Here is a 15,681-nt window from a genome sequence, read left to right on the forward strand (position 1 = left end):
GGTGTTATTGACGCATATGAAGTGTTTAGTTGTTGCATTCTTGCATGAGAATGAGATTTGGTGTGAAAGCTTGATCCTCTCATGCGAGTGGTGTGAGTGAACACTTGGTCTTTTGTCTTATTTTCAATCGTTGCATTGATCCAATGCTGCACTGTAACACGTGCTTGCTGACTTTACAACATTTCATCAATCATGACACATCCACAATTGTAAAAGTTTAAAAAAAAAAGTAGAGGAAATATGAATTGTAAGGTCAAACCTTGTTTGATTCCACTCACAACCTGCTGGGGGCGCCATTGCAATGTTTTGAAAGTTGCTGCTGTGCTAAAATGAGATTTTTCAGCATGATTTTGGCATTTGCACACAGGCGGTCCTGAGATAAGGACCAGCAGGGACCAGCAGGGACCAGCAGGGACCAACGGATGCGTCAATGGATAAGCAGGTAAGCTGCACGTGACAACTTGTCTTGTGTTGCTTTTTCTTTTTTCAGCCACCTTGTTCTTTTCTTGCTTTGCAGTTGAACGAAGGAGGAAGTTTACTTCCTTCAGAAAAAGTTGCAAGATATTCTATGATATCTGCGTGCTTTAATTTTGTCAATTCCATCATCGGATCCGGTGTGATAGGTAAGGATGCTTTTATGTCTCCAGTGAAATGAAAACAAACAAAAATGCAGTGCTTGTAAAGAGCCATGTTGCATTATTATTATTATTATTATTATTATTGTTGTTGTTGTTGTTGTTGTTGTTGTTGTTGTGTGCAAAAGTATCAGCTTTCATAAGACAACATGCAAGTGTGGCATGCAAGTGTTAGTTGATCATATGACCAGCGCCTGTTTGACCCCCTTCAACTCTTAAACTCTTGCAGCCTCACATTACCCCCACCTCACTGCTGGGTCACGCAGCACCCCACCAGGCGTAATATATCATTCCTTCAAAATCAGTAAAAGGCTTTTTTGGATGCATAATTTCACCATTTGATGTGATTTCTAATTGATGAATTTAGCCTGTCAGGAGTGTGTGATGGAACTTTATTACTACTTATTATTACTGCAACTGATGGTGTGGAGTTTTTCTAGCATTTTTACAAATGTTTTTTATGAGCAGGTTTGCCATACGCATTCAACCAAGCAGGACTTCCTTTGGGCTTTTTGCTTCTGATCCTGGTTGCTTTCATCACAGGTACCTTCTTCTCTTTCTTCAAATTCACATTAGTCACATTATATCTATGTCCTATTATTATGTCTTTGTCTTATTATTATATCTATGTCTTATTATTATATCTATGTCTTATTATTATGTCTTTGTCTTATTATTATATCTATGTCTTATTATTATGTCTATGTCTTATTATTATATCTATGTGTTATTATTATGTTTGTCTTATATCTGTCTTATCATTGTTATTATTATTATATCTTCTTATTATGTTGTTATTATCATGTGTAGCTGTTATAATAATGTGCACTTGTATTTATGTGTGTGTGTGTAATGTATGTATGTATAACGGATGTGATAACAGGGGTGTCCAAACTTTTTCCAGCAAGGCTTGCTTACTGAAAAATCAAAGGATGCGGGGGGACCACTTTGATATTTTTATATATTTTTAGGCCAAAAAAATTATATTATTGTTTTTCTTCTTATTATAAGTAATTATACTTATGTGTTGTGTTGAAATAATAGCTATTAGTATCAACATTTCATCTTTGTCATCTACATTGTGCCCTTTTGCTCTATTCTTCCCATGTTTACTGTTGTTTGGTGTTCAATTTTATCTTTTAAATATGCCACCGGCCAATAAAAAAATGGCAGTTTGGACACCTGTATGTTGTAATAATGTGTAGGTGTGTGCATGTGTTGTCATGGTGTGTGTTGTGATGTCAGACTACACCATCATCCTGCTGATAAGAGGAGGTCATCTGTCACGAGCCAACAGCTACCAGCGTTTGGTGCAAAGCGCCTTTGGTGTTCCAGGACTTGTGCTTTTATCGGCACTGCAGTTCCTGTATCCGTTCATTGGTGAGTCCCAGAAAGATGACTTGTTGTCCTGCGTGACTACCACTTCTTAGGTGTCACTCATTCAAGTCAGTCGGCTACTTGATTGATTTGTCAGGCATTGATGAAGTCACCAATTCTAATAATCGTGGCTACAGTGGATGAATATTGCTGCAATATGTTTAGGGCTGTCAACGCGTGAATGGAAGTTTCCTTTAGGGATACTAGTTTTTAACGTCCTGTTTGAGTCTCGGCCCACACCGTGGATGTGGAGCCACAAGCCGGAACAAATATTGATGAGAAATGGAAAAAGAAAAGGTTATTTTGATTGGTAAATTTAGCTTCAAAGCCCCGGCAGATGACTCTCGCAACAAGACCAAAGTTATTCGTATCTAGAGTTGAGTCATACAGAGAACATCGACTCTCAAATGCCAGACAGAAGTGAGAAGGTTTTGAGGTGAAAAGAAAAAGGCTAAAAATACAGCATAGTAGTCCATGTGTGAAGAGGGGGACAAAGTTAAATGGTGTGTTCAAGGACTGCCCTACAAAGTGGGACAAGTTGCGTCTCACGTTAAACATTCAAAAACTGGCGGATTTCTAACTGTATATTATTTTCTGAATAAACTAATGGCCCATATTTCCAAAGTGGATATCCCCTTGCATCAAACTTGATGTACTTATTTATTTCTTTTTTGTATGATTTTGCCTGAACGTGTCCCACGGCCCGGTGGTCCTGGAGCCCTGCCTTACAGCATGTTTGGGGATATGATGTCGCACATGTGGAGCTTGTGCTGCTTTCATAAGTCATTACTGCTTTGTGTTTCTTCCTCAGCGATGATCAGCTACAACATCACCACCGCTGACACGCTCACCAAAGTATTTCAGAGAATTCCTGGAGGTATACTATCCTACCCTACTGCACTACACACACCAAATACTGCCAGTACTCCTCAGTACCTCTTACTTTTGTTGTAGTTGGTCCAGAGCACATCCTGGCCAACCGCCGCTTTGTCATCATTGTGAGCACGCTGATGTGCACGCTGCCGCTCTCGCTCTACCGAAATATCCACAAACTTGGCAAGGTGAGCGCTTCGATTGCACAACATCAGCTTGTCTTGCGTGTCTTGTAAACCATGCGCCTGTGTCGGCAGGCGTCCTTCCTGTCCATGCTGCTGACACTCATCATCCTGCTCATCGTCATTGTCAGAGCGGCGACCTTGGGACCACAAATGTATGAAAGCCATCTGTGATCATATTAAAGGGGACCTATTATACTCATTTTTGGGCCTTTGTATTGAGTTGGCCTCCTGTAGAGCAGCTACACACGATAACCCGCATGAAAGCTTTCTAGATCTTCCAGACTCTGCACATCTTCCTGCAGTGTTTCCTGCCTCTCGCCCAAACTGTCTGGGTAATTTACTCCACCCCTCCTCCAGGTACGCCTCCCACCGAGCGCACGCCACTGTTATCAGTCACACTCCCAAAGCACTCCCGACAAGTTCCGGAGAGTTGCCAAACCCCTTTTGTCCGATTAGGCTTAGGACACTGAGAAATTGTTACTAACATCTTGCTCTTCTGACTCTTCAACACCACCAAGTAACATCGGAAAGCATAATAGGTCCCATTTCAATGGATTATTTGTAATGTGATAGTGTGCTACAGCATGACAGGTGTTATCCCGATAGATCAATACGAGTGTGTGTGCTTGCTTGCAGCCCCCCAACACAGGATGCTTGGATGTTTGCAAAATGGAACGCCATCCAGGCCGTCGGTGTCATGTCTTCTGGTGAGTTGACGTCACCTCATGCAGCTTTATCAAATGTGATCCATTTAATTTCATTTCATTCATCAAATGTTCATTGAAACATTTCAGATCATCAAACACAATTCAAACTTTATTATGAACTCATTCAATACCAAACATGTATATATACGATTTTATCAACAAAAGACACTACCACCACCATACTTGACCTTTGCTCTGATGTTCTTTTTCTGAAATGCGATGTAATGCCAGATGTAATGGGACACACAACTTCCAAAAGTTCAACTTTTGTCTCATCAAACCACAGAGTATTTTCCCAAAAGTCTTGGGGATCATCAAGATGTTTTTTGGCAAAATTGAGACGAGCCTTAATGTTGTTTTTGTTTAGCAGCAGTTTTGGTCTTGGAACTCTGCCATGCAGGCCGTGTTTTGCCCAGTGTCTTTCTTATGGTGGAGTGATGAACACTGACCTGAACTGAGGTGGTGAGGTCTGCACTTCTTTGGATGTTGTTGTGGGGTCTTTTGTGACCTCTCAGCTAAGTCGTGGCTGCGCTCTTAGGGTCATTTTGGTTGGCCACCCCTCCTGGGAAGGTTCACCACTGTTTTGGCCAATTGTGGATAATGGCTCTCACTGTGGTTGGCTGGAGTACACCACTGTATATATTAGGGATGTCACGAGACACAGTTCACTAGCATCATTTGTTCATTGTGAATTTCTCTTGGAGATCAATAAAGTATCTACCGTATCTAGATGACACGATACACAAGATTTGTGTCTATGAGAACGACAAAAGACGAGATTTCAGCTTTACTTTTTAGAAAAGTACAATGAAAGAATATAAAAACCCTGCGAGACAAAGGGACTGTATGACTGACACAAGCGATCACTCCTCCCCGCTTCCTGTCTGTTTTATCCTCCGAGTTTTTTCTTTGTTATTTTTTAAGCAATGGCCTTAAACTTTTGATCAGCTGATAAACAGCCTATTTCGGTTTGTTTGTTTTTGCTTTTGCATATTCTAGCGCTACTTAAAACCTCATTCAGATCCAAATGTGCAAAATGCAAATTCTAGCTACAGTATTTTTCAAATGGTCTTAAGATTTTGATCATATTTATTTCATTGTTTGGGCATGGATGTCATTGGAAGTTGACAAAAATGGAGAGTTCCAGACAGTGGATGCCCTCCGTTAAGCCATCTTCACCACCTGGAGCAACATTCCCACTCGCCTCCTGGAAACACTGGCATCAAGCACGCCCAAAGCCATTTTTCACCTCATTAGCAAGAATGGCACACAATGTAGCCGCAAGAGGATACAAGCCAGTGTCTTATTGTGCCGGTCCTAAGCCCGGATAAATACAGAGGGTTGTGTCAGGAAGGGCATCCAACGTAAAACTTTTGCCAAATCAAACATGTGAATCAAACCTATGACTTCCATACTGGATCGGTCGGGGCCCGGGTTAACAACAACCGCCATCGGTGCTATTGACCTATAGGGTGCTTGTGGAAATTGGACTACTGTTGGTCAAAGAAGGAGAGGAGTAAAGTGTGTCTGTAGGAAGAGAGAGAAGAGGAACACCAAGAGAATAGGACTGAGAGTAGGGACGTTGAATGTTGGAACTATGACAGGAAAAGATAGAGAGTTGGTTGACATGATGCAGAGAAGGAAGGTAGACATACTGTGTGTCCAGGAGACCAGGTGGAAAGGTAGCAAGGTTAGAAGTTTAGGAGCAGGGTTCAAGTTGTTCTATCATGGTGTAGATAGGAAGAGAAAGGGAGTAGGAGTTATCTTGAAGGAGGAGTTTGTTAGGAATGTCCTGGAGGTAAAAAGAGTGTCAGATAGAGTGATGAGTCTGAAGCTAGAAATGGAAGGTGTGATGGTCAATGTTGTTAGTGGGTGTGCTCCACAGGTAGGATGTCAGCTGGAGGAGAAGGAGAAATTCTGGTTGGACTTGGATGAAGTGATGCAGAGCATACCTAGAAGAGAGAGAGTTGTCATTGGTGCAGACCTCAATGGACATGTTGGTGCAGGAAACAGAGGTGATGAGGAGGCCATGGGCAGGTTGGGTATCCAGGACAGGAATGCAGAAGGACAGATGGTGGTTGACTTTGCAAAAAGGATGGAAATGGCTATAGTGAATACTTTCTTCCAGAAGAGGCAGGAACATAGCATGACCTATAAGAGTGGAGGTAGGAGCACACAGCTAGTCTACATCTTGTGTAGACGCTGTCATCTGAAGGAGATCAGTGACTGTAAAGTAGTGGTAGGCCATAGTGTAGACAAACAGCATAGGATGGTGGTGTGGAGGATGACTCTGGTGGGGAGGAAGATGAAGAGGACAAAGACAGAGCAGAGGACAAAATGGCGGAAGCTGAAAAAGGAAGAGTGTTGCATGACTTTTAGGAAGGAGTTAAGACAGGCTGTGAGTGGTCAGGAGGTGCTTCCAGATGACTGGACAACTACAGCTAATGTGATCAGGGAGACAGGCAGGAGAGTACTTGGTGTGGCATCTGGAAGGAAAGTAGACAAGGAGACTTGGTGGTGGAATGAGGAGGTACAGGAGTGTATACAGAGAAAGAGGTTAGCTAAGAAGAAGTGGGACACTGAGAGGACTGAGGAGAGTAGACAGGAGTACAGAGAGATGCAGCGTAAGGTGAAAGTAGAGGTAGCAAAGGCCAAACAAGGCGCTTATGATGACTTGTATGCTAGGTTGGATAGTAAGGAGGGAGAGACTGATCTATACAGGTTGGCGAGACAGAGAGACAGAGATGGGAAGGACGTGCAGCAGGTTAAGGTGATTAAGGACAGGGATGGAAGTCTATTGACAAGTGCCAGTAGTGTGATGGAGGATGGAAAGAATACTTTGAAGAGCTGATGAACGTGGAAAATGAGAGAGAACAAAGACTAGAAGAGGTGACTTTTGTGGACCAGGAAGTAGCAAAGATTGGTCAGGATGAAGTGAGGAGGGCATTGAAGAGGATGAAGAGTGGAAAGGCCGTCGGTCCTGATGATACACCTGTAGAGGTTTGGAAGTGTCTAGGAGAGGTGGCAGTAGAGTTCCTGACTGGGTTGTTCAACAGGATCTTAGATCATGAAAAGATGGCTGAGGAATGGAGGAGAAGTGTGCTGGTGCCCATTTTGAAGAACAAGGGAGATGTGCAGAGCTGTGGCAACTCCAGAGGAATAAAGCTGATGAGCCATACAATGAAGTTATGGGAAAGAGTAGTTGAAGCTAGACTAAGGACACAAGTAAGCATTTGTGAGCAGAAGTATGGTTTCATGCCAAAAAAGAGTACTACAGACGCAGTATTTGCTTTGAGGATGTTGATAGAGAAGTACAGAGAAGGCCAGACGGAGCTGCGTTGTGTTTTTGTAGATGTGGAGAAAGCTTATGACAGAGTGCCCAGAGAGGAACTGTGCTATTGTATGAGGAAGTCTGGAGTGGCAGAGAAGTATGTTAGAGCGGTACAGGACATGTATGAGGACTGGAAGACAGTGGTGAGGTGTGCTGTAGGTGTGACAGAGGAGCTCAAGGTGGAGGTGGGACTGCATCAGGGATCAGCTCTGAGCCCCTTCTTGTTTGCTATGGTGATGGACAGACTGACAGACGAGGTTAGACAGGAATCTCCATGGACTATGATGTTTGCAGATGACATTGTGATCTGCAGTGAGAGCAGGGAACAGGTGGAGGAGAAGCTAGAGAGGTGGAGGTTTGCCCTGGAAAGGAGAGGAATGAAGGTTAGCTGCAGTAAGACAGAGTACATGTGTGTGAATGAGAGGGACCCAAGTGGAAGAGTGAGCTTACAGGGAGAAGAGATCAAGAAGGTGGAGGATTTTAGGTACTTAGGGTCAACAGTCCAGAGCAATGGAGAGTGTGGAAAAGAGGTGAAGAAGCGTGTACAGGTAGGATGGTACGGGTGGAGAAAAGTGTCAGGTGTGATGTGTGATAGAAGAGTTTCAGCTAAAATGAAGGGAAAGGTGTACAAAACTGTGGTTAGACCAGTGATGTTGTTTGGTCTAAACACAGTGTCAATGAGGAAAAGACAGGAGACAGAGCTGGACGTAGCAGAGATGAAGATGCTGAGGTTCTCTCTGGGAGTGACCAGGAAGGATAGGATCAGGAATGAGTACATCAGAGGGACAGCACATGTTAAAAGTTTTGGAGATAAAGTCAGAGAGGCCAGACTGAGATGGTTTGGACATGTCCAGAGGAGAGATAGGGAATATATAGGTAGAAGGATGCTGAGTTTGGAACTGCCAGGCAGAAGGCCTAGAGGAAGACCAAAGAGGAGGTTTATGGATGTAGTGAAAGAGGACATGAAGGTAGTTGGTGTGAGAGAAGAGGATGCAGAATACAGGGTTAGATGGAGGCAATTGATTCGCTGTGGCGACCCCTGAAGGGAAAAGCCGAAAGGAGAAGAAGAAGAAGCAAGAATGGCACAGCTCCTCATTCTGGATTGGCTGACGACCAGTCCAGGGTCTACCCCGCCTCTCGCCCAATATGGACCCCAGTGGGGGCAAAGCAGCATAGAAAAGGGATGGATGGATGGACAGTATGAATTCATTCTAATCTGTCAATTTAACAGAATAATGCCAACCAAAATAAAAATCCAAGCAAGAGAAAAGCCTTTTCTGTTTCTTTCTTGTACAGAACAAACTATTCATGTTAGCAATTTCATTCAATACTCTTTCATAATCATCTCTTTAAATAATCACTTGAGCCATCAGTGCTGATGAAAGAATGCGTTGTTGGTGGAACATGCAGTCAAGGATATGAGCTGGAAGGGATTCAAGAAGAAAAAGATCTTCATTCAGAGAGAGAGAAGAGAGGCCAGCATGCTTGTATTCATCAGAAAGATAACAAGCGGTGGCCCTGAGGAAACAACCTGATGGATAGAAAGCAGTATTATGATGCATGTGCTGCATGCATGACGAAACTTACGCACTACAAAAGACAAGCTTTAATGTTGGCTAATTTAGTCACATCCTTCCATCTTCTACCTCCTATACGAGGTCGAGTAACAGGAGCAGCAGCCTAAGCAGGCAAGCCCAGACTTCCTTCTCCCCGTTACTTCATCCAGCTCCTCCTGGCAAGCCCCGAGGCATTCCCAGGGCAGCTGAAAGACATAGTCTCTCCAACGTGTCCCGGGTCTTCACCGAGGCCTCTACCGGTCGGACGTGCCCTGAACACCTCCCCACCTCATCTGGCTCCTCTCAATGCGGAGGAGCAAAGCTTCTACTCCACGTTTCTTCCGGATGACAGTGCTTCTCACCTTATCTCTAAGGGAGAGACCAGCCACCCTTTGGAGAAAATCATTTCGGCCGCTTGTTCCCGCCATCTTGTCCTTTCGGCGGTCAGTACCCAAAGCTCATGACCATAGGTGAGGGTAGGAACGTAGATCCCCGCTAAACTGAGAGCTTTGCCTTCCGCATCAGCTCCCTCTTCACTGCAACGGGCCGATGCAGAGTCCACATCACTGCAGACGTTGCACCGATCCGCCTGTCCATCTCACGCTCCATCCTTCCCTCACTCGTGAACAACACCCCAAGGTGCTTAAACTCCTCCACTCGGGGCAGGATCTCATCCCCGACCCGGACATGGCCCGCCACCTTTTTCCAGGCGAGAACCATGGACTCTGACTTGGTGGTGCTGATTCTCATCCCATACGCAGCTGCAAACCCATCCGGTGATAGTTGAAGGTCATGGCCTGATGAAGTCAGCAAGAACCACATCATCTGCAAAAAGCAGAGACCCAATCCTGCAGCTTCCAAACCAGAACCCCTGAATGCCCCGGCTGTGCCTACAAATTCTGTCCATAAAAGTAATGAAGTGAATCGGTGACAAAGGGCAGCCCTGGTGGAGTCCAACCCTCACTGGAAACGAGTCTGACTTACTGCCGGCAATGCGAACCACTCTGACATCGGTCATACGGGGAACGACCCCCTAAACGAACCTCCTGGCCCTGCCACAAGGAGCTTTTTGACAACCTCTGCAACCGCAGCCCCAGAGATAGAAGAGCCCCAAGGCACTGCTTCCCTCTTCTGAGTGGATGGTGGTCCAGTCTGGAAGTCGTTCTCCATGGCTTCTGTAAACTCCTCCCATGTCCGAGTTTTTTGCGTCAACGACCACGAGGGTCACAAGACCGCTTGGCCTGCCGGTACCTGTCAGAACCGGTGCCCCATGGGCCAAAAATGTAGGCCCCGCCACCGGATGCTGGTCATTGTGCCCCACCTCCAAAAACTCTGTCCAATGATTTTTGTCTTCATAGTCTGTTGAGCCACGTTTAGTGTTAGTATGTGTCATGTGATGATGCATTATGTAATGATATCATTGGGGATTTGACTTCTTCCTGCTTCTTTTCACATTCTTTGCAACTCTTTTGTTTTTCATAATGCAAGTTAGTTGACTGCAAAAGGTTGTTTTCATTCACGTGTTTGTCTCCAGCCTTCATATGTCACCACAACAGCTTTCTCATCTACGGCTCTCTGGAGCCGCCCACGCTGGCCAACTGGACTCGGGTGACTCACATCTCAGTGGGCTCGTCACTCGTCATCAGCGCCACCTTTGCGTTGGGAGGCTACGCCACCTTCACGGGATACACGCAAGGTAGAACACCAGCACTCGCACTCGATGTCTTTCCACCTCCAGGCCACACGCTGACCGTGTTTTTCGTATTTAACAGGAGACCTCTTTGAAAACTACTGCAGAAATGATAATCTGGCAACCTTTGGCCGTTTCTGTTTTGGCCTCAGCATCATCACAACATTTCCACTGGAATGTTTTGTTACTAGAGAGGTACGCTCATTAGATTATATTGTAGCATTTATTTATATTTGCCATGTTTTGTAGCTAAAGACAAATGTTCATTTTAAAAACAACCTCCGCTTTGCGCTGTGCTTGGCAGAGGTTACGTTTTTGCTGGCGTTTTTCTGTTTTTAAAAAAACTTGAAAAGTTCTGAATGGATTTGGATGAAATTTTCAGGAACTGTCTGAAATGGGATATGGAAGGACTGATTATATTTTGCGGGTGATCCAGATCACCATCTGGATCAAGGAATTTTTTCAAGGATTCTTTAACATTGCGAGAAACAACCATTTTCAGCATTTCTGCATATAACTACACAAAACTCCACTCCACCTTCCCTGTATATTGCTCTATCATGCTAGACGTTAGCTAATGTTAGCATGTTAGCATTGTTAGCATGCTAATGTTAACATAGTAGAATTTTTTGCTATTTTCATAGATAGATACATGTATAAACACTTACCACTATCATGCTAGGTGTTAGCATGTTGACTTTAGCATGTTAGCATTGTTAGCATGCTAATGTTAACATAGTAGAATTTTTTGCTATTTTCATAGGTAGACATGTATAAACACTGACCACTTCAAGATTCAAGATTCAAGAGAGTTTTATTGTCATGTGCATAGTACAACAGCAGTTATACCATGCAATGAAAATCTTATTCTGTTCATTCTCCCAAGAAAAGAAAGAAAACAAATGAAAGAATAAGAACATAAGAAACATAAACACATAAACATATATACCAATAAATTAAGCAACAACAACAGACGAGACATTAATACAAGTAAATAATACAAATAAATAAATAAATAAAGTGCTATGAGTGTGTGCGTGTGTTGCGTGCGGCGTGTGCGAGTGCTTCGTTGAGGAGCCTGATGGCCTGTGGGTAAAAGCTGTTTGCCAGCCTTGTGGTCCTGGACTTCAAACTCGTCAGCACTATCATGCTAGGTGTTAGCATGTTGACTTTAGCATGTTAGCATTGCTAGCATGCTAACAGTAGCATAGTAGCATTTTAGCCATTTCCATAGGTAGACACTATTATGCTAGATGTTAGCATGTTAGTATTGCTAGCATGCTAACATGAGCATATTGGCATTTTTTGAGATTTTCATGAATATAAACTTAAGCAGACATTTAGTGCTATCACGCTATCATGGTCAAGGAATCTAAATATATAGATAAAATAAATGTAGGACTAATATTTACGGTGTAAATCAGGGTTAGGTCCTTGGCGGAGGTCTGTGCTCTCCGAAAATATTATTTGTTGTATGATTTATCTGTACTTCCACTGGAGTAATCATGATGGAAAAATTAAAGGCAAAATCGCAAAATCGTTCAATGATCTTGAAAAATGCTCCAAGTGAAAAGTATCGGTATGGGTATTGGTGATACTGAGTCTGTTTACTTGGTATTAGATTGATAGCATACTCATCATTTATTTTCTAATAACCGCAATATGACGTGTAAAATGAAACGAAGGTGTGTTTTGCTTTGGTCAGGTGATATGCAACGCTGTCTGTGGTCGGGCGCTGTCAGCGGTGGAGCACGTATGCGTGACTGTGGTCATCGTTGCAGTTTGCACGGCCGTATCGTTGGCCTACGACTGTCTGGGAATTGTTCTGGCTCTGAATGTAAGTCGTAACTCCTTCTCTTAGTGTTCCGCATATGAAACCTTCTCATCTGATTGCTGTTCTTCTCAGGGAGTTGTGAGCGCCACACCTCTGATCTTCATCATCCCCTCCGCGTGCTACCTCAAGCTGTCCTCCGCTCGCTGGTATCACAGCGAAATGTTGATTCCCATCATTTTCATCCTTTTGGGCGTGTTTGTCATGGTCACTGGCTTGACCTTGACGGGTCTTAACCCCCAAGACTGTTCACACGGGGTGGAGATGTTCTACTGTGCAGACGCCAACGTCTCTGCTACTCAAGCACCTGTGTGACAGGTGTGGACACGCCCACTGTGATCACGCCTATGGAAGCGTATTGTATCATAATACAGACAGAATGCAGCGTTTACAGTATTCTATGATTTACTCATATTCTTATCGCCTTTGTGGTCACAGATGCTTTTTGTTTTCTCTTGCATTTGTTTCGCTTGCATTTGATCAAAGTGGAAGCACTTGTGGTTGATGTTGAGGATGCGCGACCCCACAAATTTGCCACTTTTTGAAAAAAGAAATGCAGTTTCAATGATTTGTGTGTCACAGTTACATTTGTAAAGAAATGTAACATCATTGTGACACGAGGAGCACTTGCTGACATCCGTGCTTTTGCGAAGGTTCTGATGGATTATTCCATGACGCTGGTGTCCAAAATGAGGCCGGGGGTCAGCTTGTTTTTATACTGTCCCCTTGGAATATTTTAGATTTAGGGTTTTTTTTTAATATAAAATAAAAAAAGTGTTTTGTCTACTTTTCTGAAGAGATGAAATTATTGTATTCATTAGTTGTAAGCATTAAAAGTATATAATAAAATAGCATACATGTAGTTTGTATTTAGTCTTTTTCCTGTCAGGAGCTGCCACAGTGAGTTCATCACGAGTTATTTGGGCTTCGTTTTTCTCCTGCTGGTGTCGTAACTTCCCCTGAGTTCACCTGGAAACAAACAGACATTTAGTGTGCTCGTTGCACCGAATGCTCCATGATGAGGGCAGAAAAAAAAACACGGAGCACACAAAAAACCTTATCAGCCGCCTGAAACGCCTGAAAAGTGCAAAAGGTTTGCCAGAGTGGCGTCACACCAGCTGCTCAAGGAATGTGCCCGAATACAGCACACCTTGCTGGGCCGCAGCAGGCGGCTCCTCCCCCTCTATACTCTGGTTCTGCTGGTAGTAGGGATGTGCTAGTAGTCATGTCAGGAGATTTGATTAGGACACGTCAACAGATGCAGTTGATCAACTTGTCCTTCTTACTTCCAGATGTGTACAAACTACACTTCAATCTACATTTTTTTTTAAGTAGATATAAAAAAAGTTACCTGTGTTGAGAAACAGAAAGTTATCGTCCACTGCATCAAACTGAGAGCTGCTGTATTTCTAATATGATCAAATGAACTAAGAAAACAAAGATGTCTATTATACTGTAGTGAGCGTACGCTGTGTTTCCAACTCCGGCCACACGGGGTCACTGTTGACACATGAACGCCGCCATTCAATGGAAGAAGACAACAAAGTCTTGCTTGTGTGTGTTTTCCTTTCACTTTTGACTTTTCCCAGCCATTCTTGGGTGTTAATTTTCAAAGATTTGGTGTGTTATGGATTTGTGGTGAGCCAGGGCACGGTTGTGTTTGTGAACCGCCCCGTCGGGATGGACGGAGGGACGATAGGAACGCCCCACTTTCACAGCTGCTTCTTTTGCAGCTAAACTTGCCGTCATGGAGGACTGCTGTGTACAGGATCACATGTAAATACCTCTACAAACACGAATGGCTGCCTTAGAAAAAGGATAACAACATAAAGACGAATGGGTGGCTCATTTTTTGTTTCTGGTGTTGGTTTGGTTTGGTTTGGTGACGACTCATGGATGTCGAAAGGCTGCTGCATTCACGGTAAGTCTACTTTTTTCTGTTTATGTTCAACTTTGGTAAAAAAAAAAAAACTTTGTAAAAAAGCTTCTTCTGTGTCCTCGTCAAGTCCGGTGAACCTGGTGGAGCCAATGAGTGTAGTGATGGATGATGATTTACCTGCTAAGAGGTAAGCAACATTTGTCACCAGCCTGATTGGGCACTGCGTGCGTGCGTGCGTGCGTGCGTGTGCGTGTGTGTGTGTGTGTGTGTGTGTGTGTGAGTGTGTGCGCGCGTGTGTGTGTGTGTGTGCGTGTGTGTTCACAATGAAAGCTTTGTTGCTAAAGGTCATTGACACAACTAACATTCCTTTCAGTGAGCACAGTTGCTGAAATCACACTTGTTGTAGATGTTCGCAACGATCTTTGAACACCCCCCCCCCCCCCCCCCCCATTTCCTGCTCTCCCGCGTTTACTGGGAATTTGCCGTGACCATATGTTATGTTGTTATGTTGAGGTCATGGGAAATATTTAGCACTCATGCCATGGAGCGGATGTCCCCCCCCACACACACACACACTTCCTAGCATGTTTAAATGATTTATTTACTAAATCAAGGGTGTCCAAAGCAAAGTGTGGGGGAGGGGGGGCTATTTGCGGCTTGTGGCTGTTTTTTCATTGGCCAAATATAAATTGACAAGGACAAAAAGGAAAACTGCAGTAATTTGACAAGAATTAAGTCCAACAGAAAAGATGTTTTGTTTTTTTTGCCATTTTAGTAGTTGAAATATTCAAGAAAAAAGACATATTTTTTAAAGCTGTAATATTACGAGAGACGAACAAAACAATTAATAAAATTGGAATTTTTAGAAAATTAGGTTGCGGAAACAGTTGTTATAATATGAGAATAAAGTGAAAATATTATGGGGAAAGTCATAATATGAGAAGAAATTTGCAAGACAAAACTTTGAAATTGTTGGAAAATTTAAAAAAAACAGTATTTTAGTATTTTATGAGAGAAAAATATGTTTTTTTTTTATCATAATAAGAGAAACAAAACTGTTTTTCGGAAAATGAAGTTGGGGAAAAAGTTATAATATTCTGGGAATAAAGTCAAAATATTAGGAGAAGATCATTTACAAGAAAAAAGCTGAAATTGTTGGAAACATTAAAAAAAACAGCAGAAATGGAAAATAAAACTGCTCTAGTTTGATGAGAATAAAGACAAAATATTATGGGAATAAAATCAAAATGATGAGAAGAAAATTTACAAAAGTTGCAAAAATGGAAAAATGCATCACAATAAAGCCAAAATATTACCAGGAAAAAGGTCTAAAATTGACCATAGGTATGAATGTGAGTGTGAATGGTGCCCTGCCATTGGCTGCCCACCAGTCCAGGGTGTACCCCGCCTGTCGCCCAAGTCAGCTGGGATAGGCTCCAGCATGCCCCTGGGCGACCCTAAAGAGGAGAAGAGGTATAGAAAATGGATGGATGGATGGAGGTTTGGGAAAACATGGTACTATTATGGGAATAGTGTCAAAATATTCCAAAAAGAACATTTATGAAGATAATTTAAGAAGAAAGTTGAAAGAATTGGGGAAAAAAAGGTAGAAAAAAT

The 15,681-nt window shown here is 43.1% G+C and overlaps 2 protein-coding genes across 4 annotated transcripts in view; both read left to right on the forward strand.

The window, feature by feature from the left end:
• Positions 1–373: 373 nt before the first annotated feature.
• On the forward strand, positions 374–13,007 carry slc38a11 (solute carrier family 38 member 11). 2 transcript variants are annotated; one of them, XM_054787236.1, is made up of 12 exons: positions 374–442; positions 518–623; positions 1,104–1,178; positions 1,881–2,015; positions 2,824–2,889; positions 2,967–3,073; positions 3,143–3,222; positions 3,707–3,777; positions 10,199–10,360; positions 10,437–10,549; positions 12,060–12,191; positions 12,261–13,007. In XM_054787236.1, exons 1-12 carry the CDS (start codon positions 431–433, stop codon positions 12,498–12,500), a joined length of 1,299 nt encoding a protein of 432 aa, XP_054643211.1. In that variant the 5' UTR covers positions 374–430; the 3' UTR covers positions 12,501–13,007. The 2 variants fall into 2 exon arrangements, with proteins under 2 accessions (XP_054643211.1, XP_054643212.1); XM_054787237.1 differs by lacking the exon at positions 10,437–10,549.
• Positions 13,008–13,728: 721 nt separating this feature from the next.
• cobll1b (cordon-bleu WH2 repeat protein-like 1b) overlaps positions 13,729–15,681 on the forward strand; it is a 33,246-nt gene continuing 31,293 nt past the window's right edge. For both annotated transcript variants that reach the window (XM_054787207.1, XM_054787208.1), the window contains exons 1-2: positions 13,729–14,106; positions 14,192–14,251. In XM_054787207.1, coding sequence (XP_054643182.1) covers positions 14,078–14,106; positions 14,192–14,251 — 89 coding nt within the window. In that variant the 5' untranslated portion in view covers positions 13,729–14,077. The remainder of the gene's footprint in view (positions 14,107–14,191; positions 14,252–15,681) is intronic.

This window comes from Dunckerocampus dactyliophorus, chromosome 9 (genome assembly GCF_027744805.1).
Source record: "Dunckerocampus dactyliophorus isolate RoL2022-P2 chromosome 9, RoL_Ddac_1.1, whole genome shotgun sequence".
Taxonomy (NCBI): Eukaryota; Metazoa; Chordata; class Actinopteri; order Syngnathiformes; family Syngnathidae; genus Dunckerocampus; species Dunckerocampus dactyliophorus.